Genomic DNA, 23,453 nt, shown 5'->3' on the forward strand with positions numbered 1-23,453 from the left:
TTGAGACTAGAGTTCATTATTGGTTGGATCCATACAATTTTTTAAAAAAATTTGAATACCAATACATAGTTTGATGGAATAGATTCCATTTTTAAATATTACACAACATGATTCATAAGAGGTTTTCTCGATATTCTTGTCGAAAAAGTCAGAGAATTCATATTTTAAAAATGTGAGTATTTCAAATACAGCTTATAAACTACTTGCCAAGCAAAATAACATGTCGTTGATTTTAAGATAAATGATAAATGATAAAATCAACTCCCGTCAGTGCTTCAGTACTTTGATTTATCAGTTTAATTATGATTTTAATAAGTTAAGACTAACCAGAAAACACAGGGATTGGGGAAGGAGAGAAAGCAGTCTCCATTTCACTGCTGCTGTCCTCTTGGTTGGTTCGCAGGTGAGCACTGTTGCAGCCTAGTCGAGCATGCCCATTGCGCGAGTCTACATAGTGATTGGAATGCACTGAGTCGTTGTTGTTTTGACTACGATGGGGATGACTGGGCTTCTTCTTCCTTAAAAACTGTACAAAGCCATGTTTCCAGGGTGAACATTTGATCAATTTTTTGCTTTCTGTGTTGTGTTTGCCATTTTTGTCAGAGCAGTTCTGCAACAAAGAGAAAATATAAATCAGATTGGGTGTTACTTGAAATCTCTAAGAAAACAGGTAAACAAATCAATTCTTTGGGAGTACGAAATTGCGAGCTAGTATCAAACGTGAAAGATTGATAATGGCTGATAAACCGCTAAGAGTCAATTATGGAAAAACCTAAGATTATGGTATATTGTAAATTTCGGGAATATGTTCATCATCTTATGTCGGAATACAAATGACAGATTTATAAAAAAAATTGAATAGGGTATCTAGTTTAATCTTAAATTCTGTGGATAAATTTATGTCAGTATTCTATACTGGTTTAACATCTCTATTATTGATTGATTGTGCAGAGAGAGAGAGAGAGAGAGAGAGAGAGAGAGAGAGAGAGATTGAATGACTCTCTATACGATTTGTTATGTAGACATGCATCATAAGATTTAGAAATTGTAAAAAGCACATATATAGAAAGAAAATAAAAAATCAGTTAAAGCAACACATGCCCTGTAAACATGCTGAATATTGTAAAGTTTTGGAAACAACAAGCTCATTGTCACCTTAAAAGCAAGGTAAGAGTATAATGAATTTAAACAATGGATAATGCTACCATGATATCTGTGCAATAAAGAAAAAATATATCAAAATTTTAAAAAATATATATTTTGTGGACAAATTAATGGAAACTATGGGAGAAATAAATTCCAAATCTGGTACATGATTTTCCCATCTTGGAAATTCTTGTTGTAAAAACTGCCTTTTAAATAAGCAGACTTAAGATGATTGAAAATGTTGACATGACATTGCTGGGGAAATAGAAAGCTACTATGGCAAAAAAGAAAGCTATATCTAGGGGTTAAACTCTACAAAGCTTAAATTGGTGAATAACATATCTTTGCAGAGAAAACAAATTTCAATTGTAATTAAAAAAAAAAATATCTTGCAATGTTTAATCTACAGAATTAAAATTTTGACTGTGTGCTTATATTACTAAGTAGCAACCTTCAAAGCAGATTTAATGGTCATAGATAAGTTCCTTGATTATACACAATGAATTTCCCACTTCTAATGAAGCAAAGGTCAATCAATCTACCATGAGTACGTTTAGTACTTGTGTACATGATTTTGTTAGAATATGAATTCTGTTTACCATAATTAGGGTGATTTAACCATGCATCAGACACATACCTTGGATCGGACAACTTTGTTTATAAATATACAAATAAATGTGCATGCGCTCATGTGTTGTTTCGTATATTCCTGAATTAGAAGAAATGAACTTTATCATTATTAAGAATTTGACAGTCACATTGTCAAAGAAATAGCAATATAGACATTGCTAAATGACATCAAATACGCCATTATTGAAAATTTAGTTACGAAGATTTTACACTAAAGCATTATTTGAATGTTGTGTGTTTGATTGTGAATTAGTGAAAATGCACTCTCTGCCTAAAATAATTAGAAAGAAGTAAGTTTTGAAACAAAATTTGATTAAAATAAGTCCAAGAAATTTGAACAATTAATGTCAAGGTCATTATTGCACCATATGTTCATTTCACCATGGATCGGACACAAATTAACCATGCATCGGACAGTTTTCACTGCATGATTTCTTCTAATAATATGGAGATTATGTGTCCATTCCTTGTAATATACTTTAAATGTGAAGTAAAATAAAAATTTAAAAAATCATCGATACAAACATTTTCCTCAAACCACTTAAAAATCGAGTTTTACGGACACACCCTTTTTAGTCCAAAGTTCCTGTAGGAGCTGGCACGATAAAGAGCCCCATATGATAAATATTCCTTTAACAGAAGCACTAGTCTAAATTCCTATATGTAGATTTGAGGATTTACATTATAAGAAATATTAATAGCAATTGAATAAATTAATATTTCCGAACCTTTGTATTTTTGCATTAAAACCAGAAAATGTTGTTATTTTTAATCTCTACTGCACTACTATAGCTGTCCGATGCTTGGTAAATATTGTCCGATCCATGGTGAAATAGTTCAACACTTCATTAATTTGCTTTATTTTCTACATTTTTAACAATTTCACAATTTTTTCTCCAGTAATTAAGCAAGGGGAAAACCTGTAACTTTTAAAACAAGTTTTATTTATATCTGGACGATATTTGATGCGTGAACAAAGGGAAAAATCCAAAGGTGTCCGATGCATGGTGAAATCACCCTACTTCAAAGCTGAATTTTGTAAATCAGTGACTATTTGAAAAATAAGAATGTGATAGCTAGAGAGTGATCCATTTTTGTATAAAAGTCTTGTTTCTATGGTCATCAAAACCTCTGTAATATACCGTAGACAAAATTTGCAATTAAGTTATATCATCAAACCAAAATTGTTGATGCACATTCTGAAAAATTAAAATGATGATGTTGTAAAGTATTTGAAAGGATAATAGTGAAATGTGTATGCCAATAGCTAAGTGTGTTAAGTCTCTGAATTAAGGTGTTGACATAAAGAACAATGGAGGGACAGACAGATGGACAATGTGCTTCCTGGAAGGTTCCTGCAAAATATACTGTGGAACCATCATTGTTTTGGTGACTTATTTCTCCTGTATTTGGTAGATACTACTGCTCATTAATACTGAGTATTCAATTCTGAATAGTAAATTAAAGTTTACTGGTTCACAATGTACTACATGTTTTGGAACAAAAATAGCTTCCAAACAATAGTTCATCGTGAACTAGTATTATTTATTGCCTAAACATTGATTTCTATGAGAAACAATGACTAGCTACCATGATATATGTATAAGAAAAAACACATTCTGGAATATGTTAATTCAAATCCAAACTAATTTGTTCAAAAACTATTTTCTGCCAAATATTGTACATGCCAAATAAGATATGTTTACAGTACTTCTAGAAAATCAGTGGAATTCTGTAACATGAACATTTATGATACAGATAAATATGGACAAAAAGATTTAACCCTTTAATTTATTGCTAAGTATCTTTTTTCTATGTCAGCTACATCTTAGTAAAATATAAAACATTATTATGAAAATGAATGAAGTTATCTCTAAACAACAAAATCTGGAATGACAGCTATATTGCCATTTGAGATCAACAGTGCATCAATTATATGCATCTCTTACTACACTATAGGTTCACCCTTCATGTTGACATTTCACACATACTACATAACTTCATATTATGCATATTGTTTTAATTGTGACTTATGTTCAATTAAATAAAAACTGCTGATTCAGAAGTTCATGTTGAATCAAGTGATGTCAGCATTATTATAGCATTGAATCAGGATTTTTTTAAAGATAGTCTCATAAACAAATTGAGTAACACCACGTGCGTTAGCACGTTATGAAAATTTGTATGCACACATCACTGCAGTTAAGAGACTGTATCTTTCAATAAATCATGATTTAATGCTTATATTTACATTTGTTAACTTCTTGCCTTGTCTTTAAATGTGACCTTAAAAATCCTATCTTATCCTAAGGGTAAGTTCATATAAATGGAATGCCGTAGCTTTCAACACACTTTACAAGCAAAAAATATGTGGAATGTAAATATTGAGCAATAAAGTAAAATAACACTTACTGACACATTAATCACCAAAAATACAAATCATTAGATGAAAAAAAATCCACAAACACCCTTCACTGACCACCTTCGCATAAGATCTACCAGTTTTGGTAAAAAACATTAGATCAGCATGCATCTCAGACTATGCCGACTCTCAAGATCTTGAGTAAGCAGTGTAATTTTTGCCTCTGTGTGTTACAGAGGTGAAAAACTCAATCTGACAAACACATGATGCACATTATAGGTACATATAAAACATGTTCATTCAACTTTCGGAACCCTCTTTGTTGTACACAGAAAAAAATGTACCTGGTGCCTTTAGAAATTCAAAACAACCGTTGTATCACAAATTATATTAAATTACGGTAATTCTTTCACACTGAATTTTACCCCAATTATTTGATAGTGCTCAATGTGAGCTAGTGGGATTCAAATCAAAATGAGAATTCATTTTCGTTGTTAATATTATTTAAAGCAAATTAAACGAGAGATATATATATGATGATGATTATTTCTTACAGTATAGAGAATTTCTTGAACATCGCAAAATTTCTGTTGTTTCATAAACTACACGAATTACAGTAAAAAATGCTTATAGTGAACATCAACAACGCTTATCATGAATTGACGCTTACAGGTATAGTAAACTGATTTTTCCTTCCCCTTAACTCAAAACATATATTGAACATTAAACGAATATAATGGAAATATGCTTTTAACGAAGCAAACTTGTCCGTCCTAGGTACTTCATTATAAGCATGTTTTACTGTACTGATGTCCATGTTATTGTTACTGTAACTTAAAGCTGAACACCGCTCGTAAATAGGCACTGTCCGCCATATTTCTCTTTAATCACTGCTGTCCCTACAACCCTTATATAATTAGGGACAGACCTCTAAACAGTTCAAAGTACTTCGCTGTAGAGGTCTCACCTGTGTGGACGTACATTTTGCCCCGCCGTGTTACCCGGTCGCGATGAAATTATCAAATTTTACGCACTTTTTGAAGCCAGGAGAATACTAACATCAAATAAATTGGTCAATGCATTATTTACGAACAGAAAATGAACATAAGATAAGAAAAAAATGCATAAAATCTAAAGACCACGAAAGGAATACTACATGTCGGCCACGAGGTTCAGGTGTGCAGTCGGGTGTAACGAAATCGAAGGGTTTATATACCAGGTATCTGTGTGACGGTGCCTATTAACGAGCGGTGTTCAGCTTTAAATTTGATGCAGAATAAAAGACAATTAACCTTTTTTAGCCCAGGGTTTTACAATATTGCTTTTCTCTACTTTGTAATTAAGGGGACTAGGAGAAGGGTGAAAATGCCAAACAAATTATAAAACAATATAAGAAGAAGCACTGGTTCATGAACTCAGTAAAATGTCAACCAATAACTTCCATAAAAAATAATGGTTGGAAACTTAGGCTCATGTGCATGATTATGTTTGAACTTATATCCTGATGATATACATTTGATATAGAGGAGAGAACATCTAGTAGATATATATATTACAAATAAAGGCATGACACAAATGATAGAGAGGGTTTACCTTATGGAACTGTTAATTATAGGCCATTTGCTGCTTGATTGGTTTCGTGAAAGAAAAAGAAGTTGCTGGTGTAATTTACGTGTGATTATATAATAGGCTTAAAGACAATAGGCTTAAAAGATATTAGTGGCTTACACACAAAACCTTGCATATGACAAACACATATTGATAAAGGTTGTTAAAGGAAAGGAGAAAATGATTTAATTTAAAAAATTTGTGGAATCACCTTCAAAATAATTGGATAAAATGAAAAGAGCATGTATGCAGGTGAAACAAAGGTAAGCACTAAAGAAATATTATTTGCAAAAACCTGTTCATGTTTCCCACAAATACTATCACAAGACAATGAAGCTTCCAGACTAGGAACAACTAACATTTAATGCATGAAAATAATGCTAGAATGTGTTCTACTTGTACATCAGATGCAACGTAAATGTAGATTAGTGGTGGATTCTAATTAGAAAACAAGTTCTTTTTCCAAATAGCATATACCGTACCCCACTTCTCTTCTAAAGACCTACCCATGCTTAAAATTATGAAACTTGTATGTCCCGTATGGTTACTGCTTTATACAGAAATATCATTGTGTTCAAACAAGTTTCTAAAACATTACCAAAGTGTATAAAATAAAGTAAAACTTATAAACCACTCCCCTTGATCCACCACTACACATCTAAATCATAAAATTCAAATGCAATGTCTCCCAGCACCAGTACTCTACAAACAGAGAAAGGACAGATCTAAGGATGCACTGACCTGACTGTTCTTGCCCTTGATTTCATTATCACTAGTGTCACAATTGGCCAGGCAGCGGTTCTTCTGGTTTGACAATGAAACCTTGGATCCTTTGATTAAGAGTTCCGTTTCCTGGTCTTCTAAAACGAAGCACATGTTGCACTTTGAAGGTAGCTTTTCTTGACAAATATTGCAGAAATCATATGTGTACATCCACTATAACCCTTGGCAAAATGAGGAGTATATTGCTACCATACACACACATTCCAGTACAAGACATTGGCGCTACAGATAGTATGATACAGAGTATGATATAGCATGAAGTTGCCCAATACTACTTGTTGAGTTAGAGTCATTCTACCAAGACAGACATTACTAACTTTTTCAGCGCTAAGATTTTATTTTAAAATAACCTAGAAGTTTGGTTGAATTTGGAAGATAAAAATGACAAGCTCTACACAAAAGCACAACACTTATTATTCTACGTCCACTGCTAACACATTGTCTTGACTTGTCTGGGGGCTAGGAGACCACTGAAGAGTTCCATGCTTTCAATAGCTAAGGGATTCAAAGCAAGCAGGGACAGGAAGTGCTTATCTTTACCTCTATCCATTGGGTGTATTTTGGCTTTGCTGACAGTTGAGCCCTTTTCTAAACCATCATCTGTTCTACTTGGATCATTCCCAGCACCAATGGACAAATGATCAGAGGAAATACTCCTGAAATATGTAAAATGATAATTACTTTACTTCTTAATATTTTTACTGTCATACCTATCAGCAAAAACATTAGCTTAACAGGTATGGCCAAGATAATGTAAATGAAATGTTGGAGTAGAATACAGTCAACCTTGTATCTAAAACTCCATGTGGCCAAAAAAAAATACAGATATCCAAAGATTCAAGACAGAGGCTCAATCAAAGGAACAATGATAGGGACTTTCAATTAGCTTCAATATAATCATGGCATACAATGAATTACCATACCATAAATTTGCAAGACCCACCAATATAAAACAGTTCAGTGGTTTGTGGTACTTACTGACATAAAACAGTTCAGTGGTTTGTGGTACTTACTGACATAAAACAGTTCTGTGGTTTGTGGTACTTACTGACATAAAACAGTTCTGTGGTATGTGGTACTTACTGACATAAAACAGTTCAGTGGTTTGTGGTACTTACTGACATAAAACAGTTCTGTGGTGTGTGGTACTTACTGACATAAAACAGTTCTGTGGTTTGTGGTACTTACTGACATAAAACAGTTCTGTGGTTTGTGGTACTTACTGACATAAAACAGTTCTGTGGTTTGTGGTACTTACTGACATAAAACAGTTCTGTGGTTTGTGGTATTTACTGACATAAAACAGTTCTGTGGTTTGTGGTACTTACTGACACTCTGAAACTTCTGGACCTTCACTTGCATATTTCATGTTTCCTCGTGCATTTGTAAGAGATGATTTCTGTTTAGCTTTTTCAGATTTTAATTTTGCATTTTTCTTTTTTAAATTGAGTTTATATCCAAAGCAAGGTAAAGTAGGGGTTTGCACACAGCTAGAAGGGGTGGTGGCTGTTGATTTTAATTCTGGATTAGAGAGCAAGTAATCAAAGTCATCACTGTGGAAGCTCTCTATACGAGCAAGAGGAGTTTTAAACATGTTCCTTGTTGGGGTATTGGGCATGGCAAACTTGTACAAGTGTTTTGAGTAGCTCTCAGATGGAGTGAGAGGACTGAGTTTGTCCTCGGGAAGATTTGCGTGTGTAGAAGACTCTTGTTCATTTACATCACTACTGCTTTCATTGGCAATATCTTTGGCATGAACACTTTGTTTGTTAGGAAAGTTTTTCACCACTGGCAATTTCAAACCTAACTTTTGAGGCATGCTTGTTCTGTTGCGTTTCAAGTCTATTAAAATGGTATTCTCTGTCTGGTCTTTGGAATTAATCCGCCTTCCTTTCAGTGGATGATGGATTTCCTTGACCACAGAACTTGGAGTCTCTACATCCAACAGATTGGTTCGACTATCCGACTGGTCCTCCGAACACTCAACATCTGAAAGACAAACCACTCCAATATCCTGAGATGTGGTTGGCATATTGCCATCTACTTGGTCACACCCACCGCAGGCCTCATCATGACTATCACTTTCCGACAAAACCTGAACTTCACTCTTTTGCATAGAATATTTTTCATCACAAGAACCAGAAGAGGAATAATTGCACTCGTTTTCACTCTTTACACAATGATTGACAGTGGTCTGAATGTGTCCATTTCCTGCAGCAGAGATCACTTTGTGCTTAGGTCTAACGATTGCTTTGATGTCTGCAGAAGCTATCTTTGCCTCCACTGAGTCCTGATGCACAGCTCCTAACAGGGATTTTGATTGCCTGGAATGTACTTCAGCAGTAGAGGTGGTGGTTTTGCTTTCAAACACAGGAATAATTTCATCTGGATGAATGTAACCAGCAGAATTTGGACAGGAGGAGTCAGAGTAATTGGGATCACTTTCATCGTGAGACTCGTCGTCGGTCATATCACTGCAGGACCTATGCTGCTTCTGGTTAGGCACCAACAATGTCACTGAACCAGAATGGAAGGGACTCCTGGACGATCGCGGGGTTTGATTTGCACTGATTGGAGGATCAATCTTGATTTCTGGATTGACGAGTAGGACAGGGCTGTTAGGCTGTGAGGAACATTTTTGTTCCTTCATACTGTTCGTCCGTCGGTGGCCCGGGCCATAGGAGCTGGATCTAGGACCAGGCCTTCTTTTGGATGATCTCCGTCGCAGGGACCGGCGGTTGTACGGCTGGGCCTGACTTGGAGACAGAAGGTTAGGGTTGTCTGGGGTTCCCTGAGTGATGGCCAGTGTTTCAGTAGAATGTTGAACAGAGTCCGCCTGAAACATTGTATTCATACATGTATACATACACATACCTATCAGAGTCCTCAAATTACCACATGCTTTAATTTAAATAGACTAGCTATCTAATACTTGTATTGTTATGAAATTCTGATAAATCCGGATTTAAATTGGTACAGCATAAGTCATGAAATAATCTTCATTTTCTCTCTCAATAATATAGATATAATAAAAAGAGAATAAAATTTTCCAGTAAATAAAAAGATATAAAGTTGCTACACACAATTTTCATTCAAAACTCAACGCTTTATCATTGTTTTCTCCCTACTGAATGCAAAAGTATTTTTTTTATTAAACCCCTAAGTCTGTTAATTCTGTGGGTGTGTAGTTGTGGTTCAATAAAGATTACGCACATAATAAATGATCCTTTAATTCATGTTTCAGATAATCCCAAACAAAATTGCCCTTGGATATTTTTCATTTTAAAAATATTCCATTATTCACAAAAATTTGCAAAACGATATAGAAGATCAAAATAGATTTTTTAAGTAAATGTATATTCCTTACCTCTGTCGCAGCTGAGGGTAAAGGAGAATGCAATGGATTTTTTCTTCGACGAGATTTCCTCTTCTTCCCCTCTAGCCATGTTGGAGCACTACAGAGAGCCATGAAGTCAAACGCAGTGCTGACCTTGTGATCGTGAGCCGCCTGTAACTTCTCCGCCTCTGTCATAGGTGCCCCGTGGTCCTCTTTATGATCATTGGAGGTAGCTGCTACAAATACCACATTTATTGTGTCAGTCTGTATTAATATCAAATGTTTCATTGTAACGGTTTAGTATATGATATTTGAAAGCATACACTACTGTGGAATCATTAAATTTTGTGGGGGCCAATTTTTTGGATTGCTAGTTTTTTTTAGGCTCGTGGGAATGTATTTTCATAGAGTTAATTTGATGGATTATATTAAATAAAAATCAAAGTTTATGTTTCATTTAAATATTCGATCAATTTGTTGATGATCAAGGGGTACCAACAAAGTCCACAAAGAACAAGCCACCATCAAGCCTTATGATTTCACAGTATACCAATGATATTTTCCTGAGAACTATTTTAAGTATCGGTAACATGTACAGTAAAACACGGTTATAGCGAACACGCTAATAATGAATTGATGCTTACAGCGAAGTGATTTCTATTCCCCCGAGACTTTATTACATGTTTTAAACTTGACGGATATAACGAATTACGCTTATAATGAAGTAAAATCACCCGTCCCTGGCACTTCCTTATAAGCATGTTTACTGTATTTCAAGGAAGTCCCTTGCTCGCAATGACTTGACTTTTGGCAGATATTTCAATATCTATTCTTACCTTGACTCCAAATCTGGTTCATATTAAATATTAAGGTTATAGAAGATTCTTTAATCAAAATTCCCAATTCCCACAAACTCACTAATTAAAATCTATTTTGCACTATACACTCGTAAGGCATGTTCTATCACACCAACCAATAACTCTCAAGTTCCTTTACCTGTCCTTAAATTAGCATCTCTATATATACATGCAATAACATTTCAGAAAAGTCAAGTTCTTTTAATGAGTTGTCTTCAGCTATATGAATACCTGTACTCAATATAATTTTCATGCAATGGTACATTCAAACTGCAGATAATAAGAAATTGAATTTATAATAAATAATTACGTAATGATCTAACAACAAACACATACCCAACAAACTAGCATAAGTTTGTTGCTGAGAAAAATACTCCTGATGATAAGTTCCAATCATTTTGTAATAATATTGTGACACCACACTTTACCACGCTATATCCAGCGCTGCTAATCACCGACAATATTTCAATTTTTTAAATGCAAGATTAAGAGATCAAATAGGATTAGTTCTAAATCTTCTTAGTAAGTCAACTGCACCCTTTAACCAACAGTAGCATAAACAAAAAACACAGCAACTGAGATCAGTGTTACTCAACGTCTCACAAGCATGCAAAAGAGTGAAAAAGTATGTCACTCATATTACTCATAAAATCAAGCGAGGTTACTCTCTACACAAGAAACTTTGGTCCATCTCTTTGTGAAATCTATTTTTAGGATTTCTAATTAGAATTTCACACCTGTTTATTGATTAAGAAATACAATTTTTTTTTAAGAAGGAAGAAAGTAAATCGGTTCCTTACTCATCTTAGGGACTATAGAAATACTCTCTTTCTTAAAGAATTTTTTTTATGTGTTAATACCTTATACTGTGTTTAAAAACTATGAATGTCATACAAGTTAATTCATTTACAAACTTCATGTCATATTTTAAAAAGGCATAAAAGAAGTAATGCTTTTTTGGAAAGGTAACGGAAATCATGGACAAATTTAGAAGATAACCATGTTTTAAAGTATTGTTAACTTTGCAAGCAAACTACAAAAATTGCAATCAAATTTCAAACATGGTATCTAATTAAAATATACATAACCACACTGACTCATAAATTGGTATCTGTATATATGTCATTGAAGTAATATGCCAAAATAAAATACTTAACCATTGTGGTATTAATTTAGGCCAACAAGCTTGGAACTTTGCTAGGTTGTGAAGTTGTCAATCAAACAGTTATTTGGGATCTGATCTTGACCTTGATGGTAAAACAATCTGACCTTTGACCTTGACTTTTTAAGAAATCAAGTAAGAAAGTATTTGCTTGGCTAGTTCAAAAGTTAAAGTGTAGATTGCAGAGACAGAACAAATAATGTCCTCCAATTCTTAAAGACCCCAAAAAAGGTAATCTAGGTTAATTAATAGAATCAAAGGAAAACATATAATCATTGTAAAGGGACAATGGTCTGAAACTGAAGAACTTTAAATACAAATATTATATGAAAATATATGAATCAGGTAATTTAATTTCTACGATGGGAGGTAATGATCATTTTTTTCCATTTCAACTCAAGCTATAATGCACTTGTTTTTTATTCAAAATGGCAAAATAATTAATTTACCATTCAGATTTTATCACAAAATGCATAAACAATATACCTTAAAGTTCAAATTTTAAGATGATGCTAATGAATAAAAAATTGAAGAAATACCACACAGTAGGAAATTTTGGTGGGTGCAGATTTGACATATAGTATATTTCAAATTGCGAAAACTTGATCACTAATTTCAACAATCACGCTTGAAATTAATTACAAGAAAACATGTTATCACTTTGTGGAAAAAGCAATTTAGCCAGAAAAACCAGAACATCACAAAAATTGCCAAACTGACACCCGCCATAGAAGAATCTGACAAATCTATGTACATATATAATGTCTCCAAAATGATACGGAAAGATGACACATCACTCGGGGTGAGACAGGTGATAAAATCAGACTATTACCTTCAATGTATGGTAAACTATTGGTATGGTTGGCATTTTGGCAATCATCCTGGACTATACAAAAAGCACAGTTCATAAAATGCCATGCAACAGTTCTTTCACTTAAATTCTTTACACACTTTAACATTTATTTCATATCAGAATCAGTTTTCTTGTAGAGCAAAAATGAATATCAATCTTGTTTCTAGTTAGTAAAGAGATTTCATTCATTTATAGAGTTTACATTTCTGACACTAGGGAAACAAGACATTTGGTTGGTGTGGCTAAAGGTCAAACACACTACTAAACCATGTGACACACAATGAAGGGAAATAATGTGTGTTATGGAAGGTAAATTTGATCTTTGGGAAACACTCACAAAACCTCTACAGTATATCAGACTATACACAGGTGATCTAGCTACCAGTAACCTTGGTGACTTGATTTGCAGTTCCTGCAATTTGATGCCAAATTATGTAACAGTTAATGAATATTGTCCAGTATTTTATACTTCAGATGCAATGTCCAGATACACATGTAAAGACTCCAAAGAGAGATGGCCGGAGCAAAGTCTGATAGGCCAATGTTTGACCATTTGTGTGCAGTCACCAAACACTGATGGCTCCAATAAGGATAGTGTGGCACCAAAGTCTGATGGTTTTTAAACAAGAATGCCAATGTACCAAGGTTGTTTCACCAAAATGCAATGGCAGCCCATTCACTTGAATGCACCAACAGATAATTGTTCTTGCACAAACTTGTGAATAAAGAGGAAAATTTGTTCCGGATAAAAAATTTGACTGTATCTTCAAACCATTAGAATTTTGCGCAGACTATAAGAATCTGGAGTCTTACCATGCATACTGGCAAATTGGTCTCACTTGCACTGATAGATACCATAGATTAAGATAGATGTAAAATTCATTCAGTGTTGAATATTTCATCTGGACATACTTGCACTTCAATATATTAAGATAGTAAGAAAATTGGTAAAATAAGAGATTTATTGCAGGACTGCATGTGTTATACATATAATTTTGATCTGTTTACTCTGATGAAAATAACAGCCAGTGAACTGTGGCATCGTGAGGTGGATAAAGCATCAACGTAATAATTGTAAAAGATCTGAGATGTACAGAGTGGCATGGATTGATTTTTAATTTTTTCAAAAGACAAAAAGTTGCCTACAGAAAAAGAAATTTGTATCTTTTTTAATATTTTCATTACTGAATCAGAAAATAATAGCATTGACAAATCAATCACCAACCAAACAGAGGTAAATCTACATGCAAAATAAACTTCATTTTCCTTGGATAATAAAATAACCTTGAAAGGGTTGAATAATTTCACAACAAAACAAAGAAGTAAGGAAATGAACATGCCTTGGTTTTTCATTCTCCAGACTTGGGGAGTGTGACTAGAGAAGTGTACACCAGATTAGATGGAGTCATGCTCTCAACCATCAGCCATACTAGACTGTATAACAGTGTACACTAGACAAGAGCTCACCACAGCGTGCACCAGGGGTCACTACTAAGTTACCTTTGACCTCTTCCAAGTCAACCTCTTGAGAAATCACACTTTCTGACAGATTTTGCTGATTTTGTACAACTTTCTTTTTATGCTTGGTACCTTTAGGTTCTCTTTTCTCTCTTCTCTTTTCATGGAAGCTTGTGTAGTCCAGGTCAAATACCCCTGCAAAGTAGTTTTACAAAATCATCAGAAATATCATTTGTCAAACACTTGCAATATTTTAAACAGAGGTCTATACCAATTTGCCATAGCTTAGCGCTTGACCTTTTTTCATAAATACCGGTATGTAACTTTCAATACAACATTATAACATCCAATAACATCATTATCATAACTTTTTAAATAAAAAGAAATGTTTCAATGTTAAATGTGGAAACACGGATCAATGCCAGAGTTTGAATGCTAGATAAGACTTGATTTTTCAAAATGAACCTTTGACATGTGGTTTTTGCATCCGATGATTTATAATGGATGACCTACCTTTGTCTTTCCTTTTGTTATCCATCATCATGTTAAACATGGCGGAGAGTTCATCACATTTACTCTCATGAACTGTCTTCTCTACCTGCTCCTTGTTCATGTTCATCATTTCTGTCAACTCGTCAATAACCTGTGAACAGATTACTTCAGCCATTAGATTGTATGTAACCACCAGATGTACATACCAAGAGAAGGGGTGGAAGCAAGGTTAAAGCATATTAGTCAAGCAGGGTTTAGTCGGTTAGTGCATGGTTAAATCATGACTACATTGTACTAATTTGTTAGTTCTTGAAAAATATTTCATATGAACTCATTCCTTAAAGCATGCTAATGTTACCATATCATTTCTAGGCTAAAGACTTTTAGTAAACACTTATAAAACTTGAATCTACTTGGCCAAATCATATTTTCATACTTTGTACATTAAGAAAAACTGATTGAATGTAGAACATATAAACTACTAAAGAAGACACTCAATCAGACCACATACTCAAAGATAAGATAAACTTGATTTAAGAATTTCAAATAAAATGGCTTAATCATGGACCACAAGTAAATAAAAGGAAAATTTCAATAGAGGAAAGTAGCTTTATACATTTTATGAATTAAATCCAGAGTTCAATATGTACTTTTAAGAATATTACATGTAGTAAAAAAAATAGTTACCCCACAACAGAAGTGCATATGTTAGAAAAAAGTGCATTTTAGTATAATCTTTGATACAAATGTGATAGAGTTAAAAGAGACATAAATATATGAAAATATTCATTAAAATTAATTCTCCAAGCAATCATATACATTTTTGGCCGAACACAATGCAAAACATAGCTTTTCTTAATATTGATACATGACTGTCGGAGATTTCAGTAAGAGCAATTTTCCCTATTCTAGCCATAAACACTGCCTTTTAGCACAACGCTTTTTAACAAGTTTCTAGAGGCACAAAACTGTGCTAAGGTTGCAATTGATTTAAAGTGCTTAAGGTTCATTTAAATGAGATTTATCCTATTGTGGTACATTTAGGCCCAATGTCAAACCACAGGATTGCACGAAACTAAAGATCCTGTGTGACATCATAATACCGGTGTACCGCTCAAAAGATGGCTCCAAATCTGGAACACACTTAAGACATTCTAGATACTGGTATTTGAACAATAAAAAGTTTTCTTTTTTGGTTCATGTTGATATTAAGGTACTAGCAATGTAGGAAATATTGATAATTAGTGATAAACCTGCTGAAGCAGATAAAAAGTACCACCTTCTTCCTTATATTCAGTTGGTATTTTTGATCTGCTTTGGATTCTCAAACCATGTTATAGAAGAAACTTTCATTCAAGAGCAAGCATTGAAATATTATTCAGCTTTGAAAAAACTCCAGACACAAGTTCATGCCCAAATAACTGCAAACTCAAATACTTTACAAACAAGCTTAATGTAGGAACAAACATTGTACATTTAAGCCAAATCTTTTCAGAGCTCATGCAGAAAAGAATTAACATTTTTTTAAAATACATCTGATATATTTCAGAAAGCTGGAGAACTAGACTGTAGGTATATGCATTTGGAAGAAAATGGAAATTTGAATATAAAAACTGTTTTGAAGATTCACTAGAGAAAAACTTTATGTCACAAAAAGCATATAATCTAGAAAATATCAGACTACTTGTAGCTTTTTATAGATTGATTTATATAATAAGGACCCAAACAAATGGACCAAAACCTTGAACCTTGCTTTCCTTGAAATAATTTAAGTTATATACCGTACTCTGTCCCAGCTTCCCCTCTTTGTCACTTTTTCTATTGTAATTTCTATTTTATTTTCATAAAATTTCTTGGTGTCTAAACTACCTGGTTTATTCAATTACTAGAATGAAAAAGTCCAAGAGTTCTGCTTTAAGACCAGAACTCTCCCTCCCAACAATCTAATCAGGTTGAAAAACAAGGCTAAAACCCCAAAGTCTACTGCAGGATTTTGCAGTGGAAATTGCACAAAAGTACCATTTTAATAATAATGTTTAAAAATTTTGCAAGATACTCCAATGAGTTCAGTTTGATCAAAGGTGTCAGAATTTTCCATTATAAATTTATCCCTGGCTGTTTTGTTTCTATTTTTTTCAATAGTAAAAAAAAATTTAAAAAGTGAGGGAAATCAATAGAAACCTGGAGGGACAAGGCATGATATACACCAGTAGGTACTATAACTTAAACAACATTGTGTCAATTACTTAGAAATGTCACAATAGAATAATGAAGAAGAAAAGAAAGCTTTCAATGCTGCCAGAAGAGGTAAATATGAACACAAAAAACCTGAAATGAAACCTTTGCAACTTTAGTTTATGTTCTGCCTTTGTGCTAAATATTCTTATAATGCATCAATAGAATTAAATACAGTGACATTCATAAAAATCTAAACTAAAGAATGGCTCTTAGAAATCATGTGCTTGACTGGAGTATGAAAGAGATTGGAAAGATCTTTTATGAAAGAATAAATCGACACAAAATACATGAATATTGATTATGCAATATCTTTCTTTTACCTCATTTTCTAACTCTTCTAAAATGGCTTCCTGATTGTCCGACAAAAGAAGGGGCAAGTGAAGTATTTACATGATATTTTGCATACTAAAATTCTGAGGAATTCTCAAAACATGTCACAATTTACATTTTCTGATGAATCTTCATGAAATTGGTATAAAATGAAATGATCATCATACATAGAACTTGTAAATAGTTTCACAACAGTTCATGGATGATATGACAACATTGTAAGCTCTGTAACTCCCTACACTGTATGGTGGTGTTTTCATTACATGTATCTTCAACACATCTTTTCCTTATACCTATTAGCTATATTTATCAATGCAATGATAAAATTTGAAGTTAACATTTATTAATATTATCATATCCCAGCAATTCCAACAAAATTTGGTTCATTAACTGCTATGGTAGCTGATTTTTTACAGAAGATATTTCATTTCATCTAGTAGGCATATATTGGCGATATTAGAAATACCGGTGACAGTTCCCAATATATTCACATGTGGAAAGATGTAAACTTGTTACACCACCCAGAAAACATAGAGTATTCTCATTTTACAACAGAGTACTTTGTTATGGTCATACACCATTAATCTCCTACATCAATAACTATGGTATGTTCACCACCACACAGATTGTCTATCATAATTTGGGCGTTGCCACCTTAAGTTCAACAAAATTAAATCCTAGTTCAACTTACCTGGGACTTGAGCAATTTGTCCCTTGGAAAGGCATGAAATGGGTAGAAAGGCATTTTGGCATCACAAGTCACCCACGGGTGAATCTCTACATCCATCAGCGGCAGGCGGTGACTAGGATTAGGTTCCAACAGTTTGCAGAGCAACTGTTTCAATTCTACAATAAAGTCACAAGAGTTAAAGGTACAATATGTACCAAAATCTGTTGATTAAACTAGCTACACTACAGATTCTTATAGTTATAGTTTCTTGTCTCAGTGGAAGTCAGCATGCACTGTCTAAGGACCCCTTGACAGGGTTTCACTCAATTTGACCATTTACCAAGCAAGATAAAACAGTAAGACCCACCTTTAGCAAATTGTTAAGGAATAACTATCTGATTCATTATAAACATGATTTGTCCAAAAACGATATAGTAAGTTTTTATTATTTCTTTTAAGACTAGGGAGAATATTAAACTGACTTTCACTACAAGCCTGAATTCATTTAATGCCTGTTCACTATAACGATGTTTTACTGTATTGTGTAGTAGCATGTCCAGAAGGCTACCATGCTATAGAACCTGACCGTGAGCCCCCTCTGCCCCCCTCACCTTCTGAGAGATGACACATCTCTTTGAGTTGTGGCTCTGTGATCCCTTTCTCCACCTGTTGTAGCAGCTTCTGTCTCCTATACTGGTCCGTGTATGGTGTGGTGAATGGCAGCTTTCCTATCACCATTGCATATGTTATGATTCCACTGTCAATTCATAAACGGATATGCAGCTTACATCAGCTCCAATATTAATTATTAGGTTTGTTAACAACTGTCTACCCAAATGACTTTTGTGTTAATTATAGTATGTTCATTCACAAAACCTTTTATTATACTTTCATGTTAAATACTGAAATCTGATTGGTTTAGACGCAGTTGATAATCCGTTCTATTACCCTAGGCGTTAGCAACACACTTAGCAACGGGTAACTCAACGCAATGTTACATGCGCGTAAATAATGCGCGTACGGTTCGCAGTGGAATTCACGTCATTTTTATATAAAAGCAGTAAAAAAATCTCTAAAATTAAGACATTCAGTATAATAAAATAAATAGTGCCTGTTTGGGAGGATAACAGTTGAAATTGACACCCCTCGAAAACCATTGTCAACCTCCGCTTCGCGTCGGTTGACAATGGTTTCCTCGGCGTGTCAATTGCAACTGTTACCCTCCCAAACAGGCACTATTTATATACTATGGACTTTAACAATCTGACATATTTCTGTATACAATATGTAACAAGCCCAATTTTTTTTGTATTTGACCCAAATCTTATGTATGTTTATATATAAAAAAATAAAATTAAACAAAGACAATTAACGCAGCTATATTGTCATCTATATTTTTCTACTTGCTGTTTCAATTAAAAACCACATGACACACTTCATCCAATGACAAGGCATCTTTTAACCCAAATCAAAGAAATTCTTATTGACAGGGCAATCAAATCATGTACCTAAGAAGTTATTCTTAAAAAGAGACTAATTTTTAAGATGTAAGTAAACATTGGACTTACACAGCCCACACATCCACCTCTGGACCATACTTTTCCGACGGATTGAATAGTTCTGGAGCTGCGTATTCCAGGGATCCACATCGTGTCCTCATCAACTCATCTTTGTTATAGGTGTTACTAAGACCAAAATCTTTTAACAGAAAAATTACACAAATTAAGAGCTAATCAATAGGAAATTTCAGTAAATAAAATTTTCCAAAATTCTGAAATGAGTTATTTCCCTTTGACCATAAATTTCTATGTTGAATACCAGCACATGACTGAATTATCCCTCATTGACCATAAAGCTTGGGATGATATATATTCTTTATGTTTTATATTCATAGAAACCACCACTGGGCAGTGCTCTTTAAACATGTGTTTCATAATGCTTGGTGCTGTAACAAATTAGTGGTTTCCCTATGACAGCTTTAGACAAGCTTTCTGTGAGATTATCAATCAGTTCCAAATACACTGCCACTCTACTGATAAACAGAACCTTTCATCTGTCGGGTCAGGGCAGGGTAGCTGAGCACAATCACAGGAACAAACACTCTGCTGAGGCAGACTTCTCCTGACACCCTACAGAAGCTGACCAGCAATCAATACCCTATCACCAAATTTCAGCCATTTCCTCTCTGTCCAGATAGGCTGCTTCATTAGATTGGAGATTAATTGTCCACAGAAGTTCAAATTAAGGTTACTTTCACCACCCAGATCAACTGACATTGAAATTCTCTACGAAAAGTTGGGAACTTCACTCACCGCATAGTAGATAATATTGCATGACAGCTTTTCCATCCTTGGCTTCTCTCCCCAACTATAGCCATTATCTGTTATTCTTGACAGACAAACCAATGCAAGACATCTACATAATTTTCATATAAAGTCAACTTTTGATCTGAAATTGGCATGAACAATGTATTGATGAATCGAATCAATTAGATTCTAAGAATATCTTAGTCCAGATTTCTGAGAAAAATTCTCCAATGGGACCTAAAGGGTAGGGGGAAAAAAAACCTGTCTCGTTCGCAAATCTTATAGTGATGAAGTTACTAAAACTGGCTGGCATTGTTCTGCCTATTGAGGATTGCTCTCACAATAAAGTGCTTATCTGAACAATTCTAGGGGGTTCCAACTTGTCAGAACCCATTATTGATTTGCACATTGACACCATGTTTTCTATAAACATCCAATTGAGATATTTCGGTCTACTTAATCTTTATATGTACAGTTGCTCCAATGATTAGAGACAATGTAATTAGCACAGGGCCCCTTGTGCTTGGGATTATAAGTGCTGCAGGCATTTTCACAATCCCAATCTGACGACTAAACAAGATTCCAATCTAGCACACCAGCCTCAGAATTGTCAGGGTTATAAATGGAAAGTGAGTCTGTGAATGCAAAAAATGTAACACTTCACTCCAAATAACAAACTATTTCATTTTGACATCACAGCAAACATGTGCAGCTAAAAACAAGATGTTCATAAATGCATGTAGGTATATTATGGCCTTGAGAAACAGAGAGAGCACATTGCAACTGCATATAAATAGCAATGGTGCTATCCTGCAGAAGCGAGGGATCAAACGGATATATGATGTAGAGTTAAAAGCAGCACTTCATAAACAAACTTAGGAAGTAGTCCATATTCAAGTTTGATGTATATGTGATGTTTCTGACTTTCTGGTCAGAATGTTCATGTTTTGTATATAGCAACTTGATTACAGTGTTTACAAGTCATTAGGACTGTATACAAACATCCCTGTCCATTCAGATCAGTTTATGATGTACATTAAAAAATAATAATGAATCATTTCGGCATTGTACACAGTTCTCAAACAGTCTTAAGAGGTTTGCTTATCCCCCAGAGACTGAGAATGTAATTAAACACCTTCACAGCATCAGGCAAGGATAGGTGGAAAAGTTAAAAAGCGTTTCTGGCTGACTGCTTGACCCCGGGGTCAAGCGTACAGCATAGGTCAGTCAGGTAATCCCCTATGGATAGATGTCATTGCTATGCTAATGCATAATCCTCCTTTCCCCATTCAGCTGTCCGATAAATTACAGGGAACTCTCCAGCCCTCCATTCGGGCCTACAGAATTGGGGGCATTCATTGGTAAGGGGACCGGTAGGTCCTGGCCCATAGAATTATCAATTATTCTGTCACTGTCCCCTGTCCATCTGTCAGTGGTCATTAAAAAACCAGAAACCAGTCAATGACCCTGGTCTATGCCCGTTAACATGCTGTGAAAGTCCAAACGATTAAGCTGGCATCCAATATTAGAAAAAAAGAGGCCAGTATGTTTATCAGATCAGGAGTGTTTAATTGAAAACTATTTATAAAAGCATGCAAATTCATGTTGCTAAATCACAATGTTAAATGTTTTGGTTTTTCACTATACCTTGACCTTCTGTTAACCCATGACCCCTCTAATTACTAATACAATTAGAACCAGCTAGATAAAAGTTTATAGAAGGAAGAAATTCTGTAACAAAACCCAAGATAACTGATATCAGAAAGATGTGGGCCAAGTGAACTTCCTTAAACCTCAAATTACGTCAGTGCAGATAAAGAGGGTAACCACGCAGGCACATGTTTGTACCGTTTCTAGCCAATAGTACTTACCCACTATTTTGATATTCTTTTTCTTCTCATCAAGCATGATGTTTTCCATTTTTAAATCCCTACAAAAAGGAAAAAAAGAATCTTGTTATCATATTTGTACTTGCAAACTACATGTCAAGCCCATGAAAATTATCAGGCAATAGATGCTGTTTTAATAAGGGTAGACATTGGGGCAAGGAATGAGGAGCTTAGATACAGGTACACAAAACTGTGCTGAGGAGATAAGTTTTTGGTAGATATATAGATAAAAAAACTCACTGGATTAAAGAATCAGAGATTGATGTGTCTTATCAACAAAAGGATCTATGGGAATTGAACAACTTAGCAAGTTGAATAGAGTTATCTCCCTTTGAACACATTATAAGCCATTGCCCCGATACTGCTTGGTGATTAATATGCTTTACATGGAGTCATTTTTCTTAATTATGCAAAAAAAGAAAATACACAAACACCAAATGATCGGTAAACCTGAATTTGCCTGACTGGTCATCTACGTGAACTCTGTCTCTCCCCGACACAGGTATATACAGGCACTTCAAAGATTATTGTTACAAAGTTAACAAACAATAATTTATGGTCCCTGACCATTTCAAATCAGAGCAGTTTGGAGATTTATTTCTTTTAAGAATAGAGGTATGAACTCTGATCAGGATTTTCACCTCAAAACAAACACGATCCTGCTTACTGAGGCAAACGCTTTATTGAAAACAGACTTTGGGGTTATGGTTCTGTGAAAATATATAAATTTTAAAGACATCACAGCTAAAAACACTGATAGGTCTGCCCATAACATTTATTGGCTCAACTTTTTTGTTCACATCAGAAATGGTAATTAACTTGCTAATAAATGTAATAAAAATCAAACATTACATATATATTCTTTGGTGCATTTATCTGCTATTCCCTGACATAATTTGGCAGATTTACTACCTATCACAATTATAAGCAAATTTGTTTCCTTCAAAATGGCAAGTTTCAGGGTTTTTTTTTAAAAGTCATGCTATTGCCAAGGCATGTTGCAGAACCTCAGACTGAAAAAAAAATAAAATCATCACGCAGGATAAAAATGCGCTCGAATTGATCAATTCTCCTCAAATTAAGATGCTACATAACAGTGCAAGATACTGACTTTATGTTTGGCATTTCGGATTGAGCGATGCCAACATTTAATGATCATAAAATTCCTGTTGTGTTGTATTTGTTCATACTATAGCTACAAGATATCATTTATTCAGTCAGACTCGAACCTTCCATCCAGCAGACTCTCCCAGGTAGAAGAGTAAGACAGCCATCAACCGACTTCCAGGAATGGCCAAGGTAAATCTTAGACCCCCTCTACTCCAATTAAAA

General features: G+C 34.4%; 1 protein-coding gene across 9 annotated transcripts in view; it reads right to left on the bottom strand.

Annotated features, from left to right (window-relative positions):
- Positions 1-23,453, bottom strand: part of LOC105340730 (serine/threonine-protein kinase SIK2) — a 63,504-nt gene that overhangs the window by 3,394 nt on the left and 36,657 nt on the right. For 2 of the 9 annotated variants that reach the window (XM_066066242.1, XM_066066236.1), the window contains exons 4-16: positions 22,104-22,162; positions 19,495-19,624; positions 18,538-18,683; positions 17,948-18,102; positions 17,247-17,276; positions 14,710-14,839; positions 14,239-14,391; positions 12,718-12,771; positions 9,897-10,102; positions 7,858-9,365; positions 7,070-7,185; positions 6,488-6,606; positions 328-610 (exon numbers count right to left, since the gene is read on the bottom strand). In XM_066066242.1, coding sequence (XP_065922314.1) covers positions 328-610; positions 6,488-6,606; positions 7,070-7,185; positions 7,858-9,365; positions 9,897-10,102; positions 12,718-12,771; positions 14,239-14,391; positions 14,710-14,839; positions 17,247-17,276; positions 17,948-18,102; positions 18,538-18,683; positions 19,495-19,624; positions 22,104-22,162 — 3,089 coding nt within the window. Of the gene's footprint in view, positions 1-327; positions 611-6,487; positions 6,607-7,069; positions 7,186-7,857; positions 9,366-9,896; positions 10,103-12,717; positions 12,772-14,238; positions 14,392-14,709; positions 14,840-17,246; positions 17,277-17,947; positions 18,103-18,537; positions 18,684-19,494; positions 19,625-22,103; positions 22,163-23,453 lie in introns of those variants that run through there. The other 7 variants (XM_066066241.1, XM_066066240.1, XM_066066237.1 and 4 more) reach the window with 7 other exon arrangements.

This window comes from Magallana gigas, chromosome 7 (genome assembly GCF_963853765.1).
Source record: "Magallana gigas chromosome 7, xbMagGiga1.1, whole genome shotgun sequence".
Lineage (NCBI taxonomy): Eukaryota > Metazoa > Mollusca > Bivalvia > Ostreida > Ostreidae > Magallana > Magallana gigas.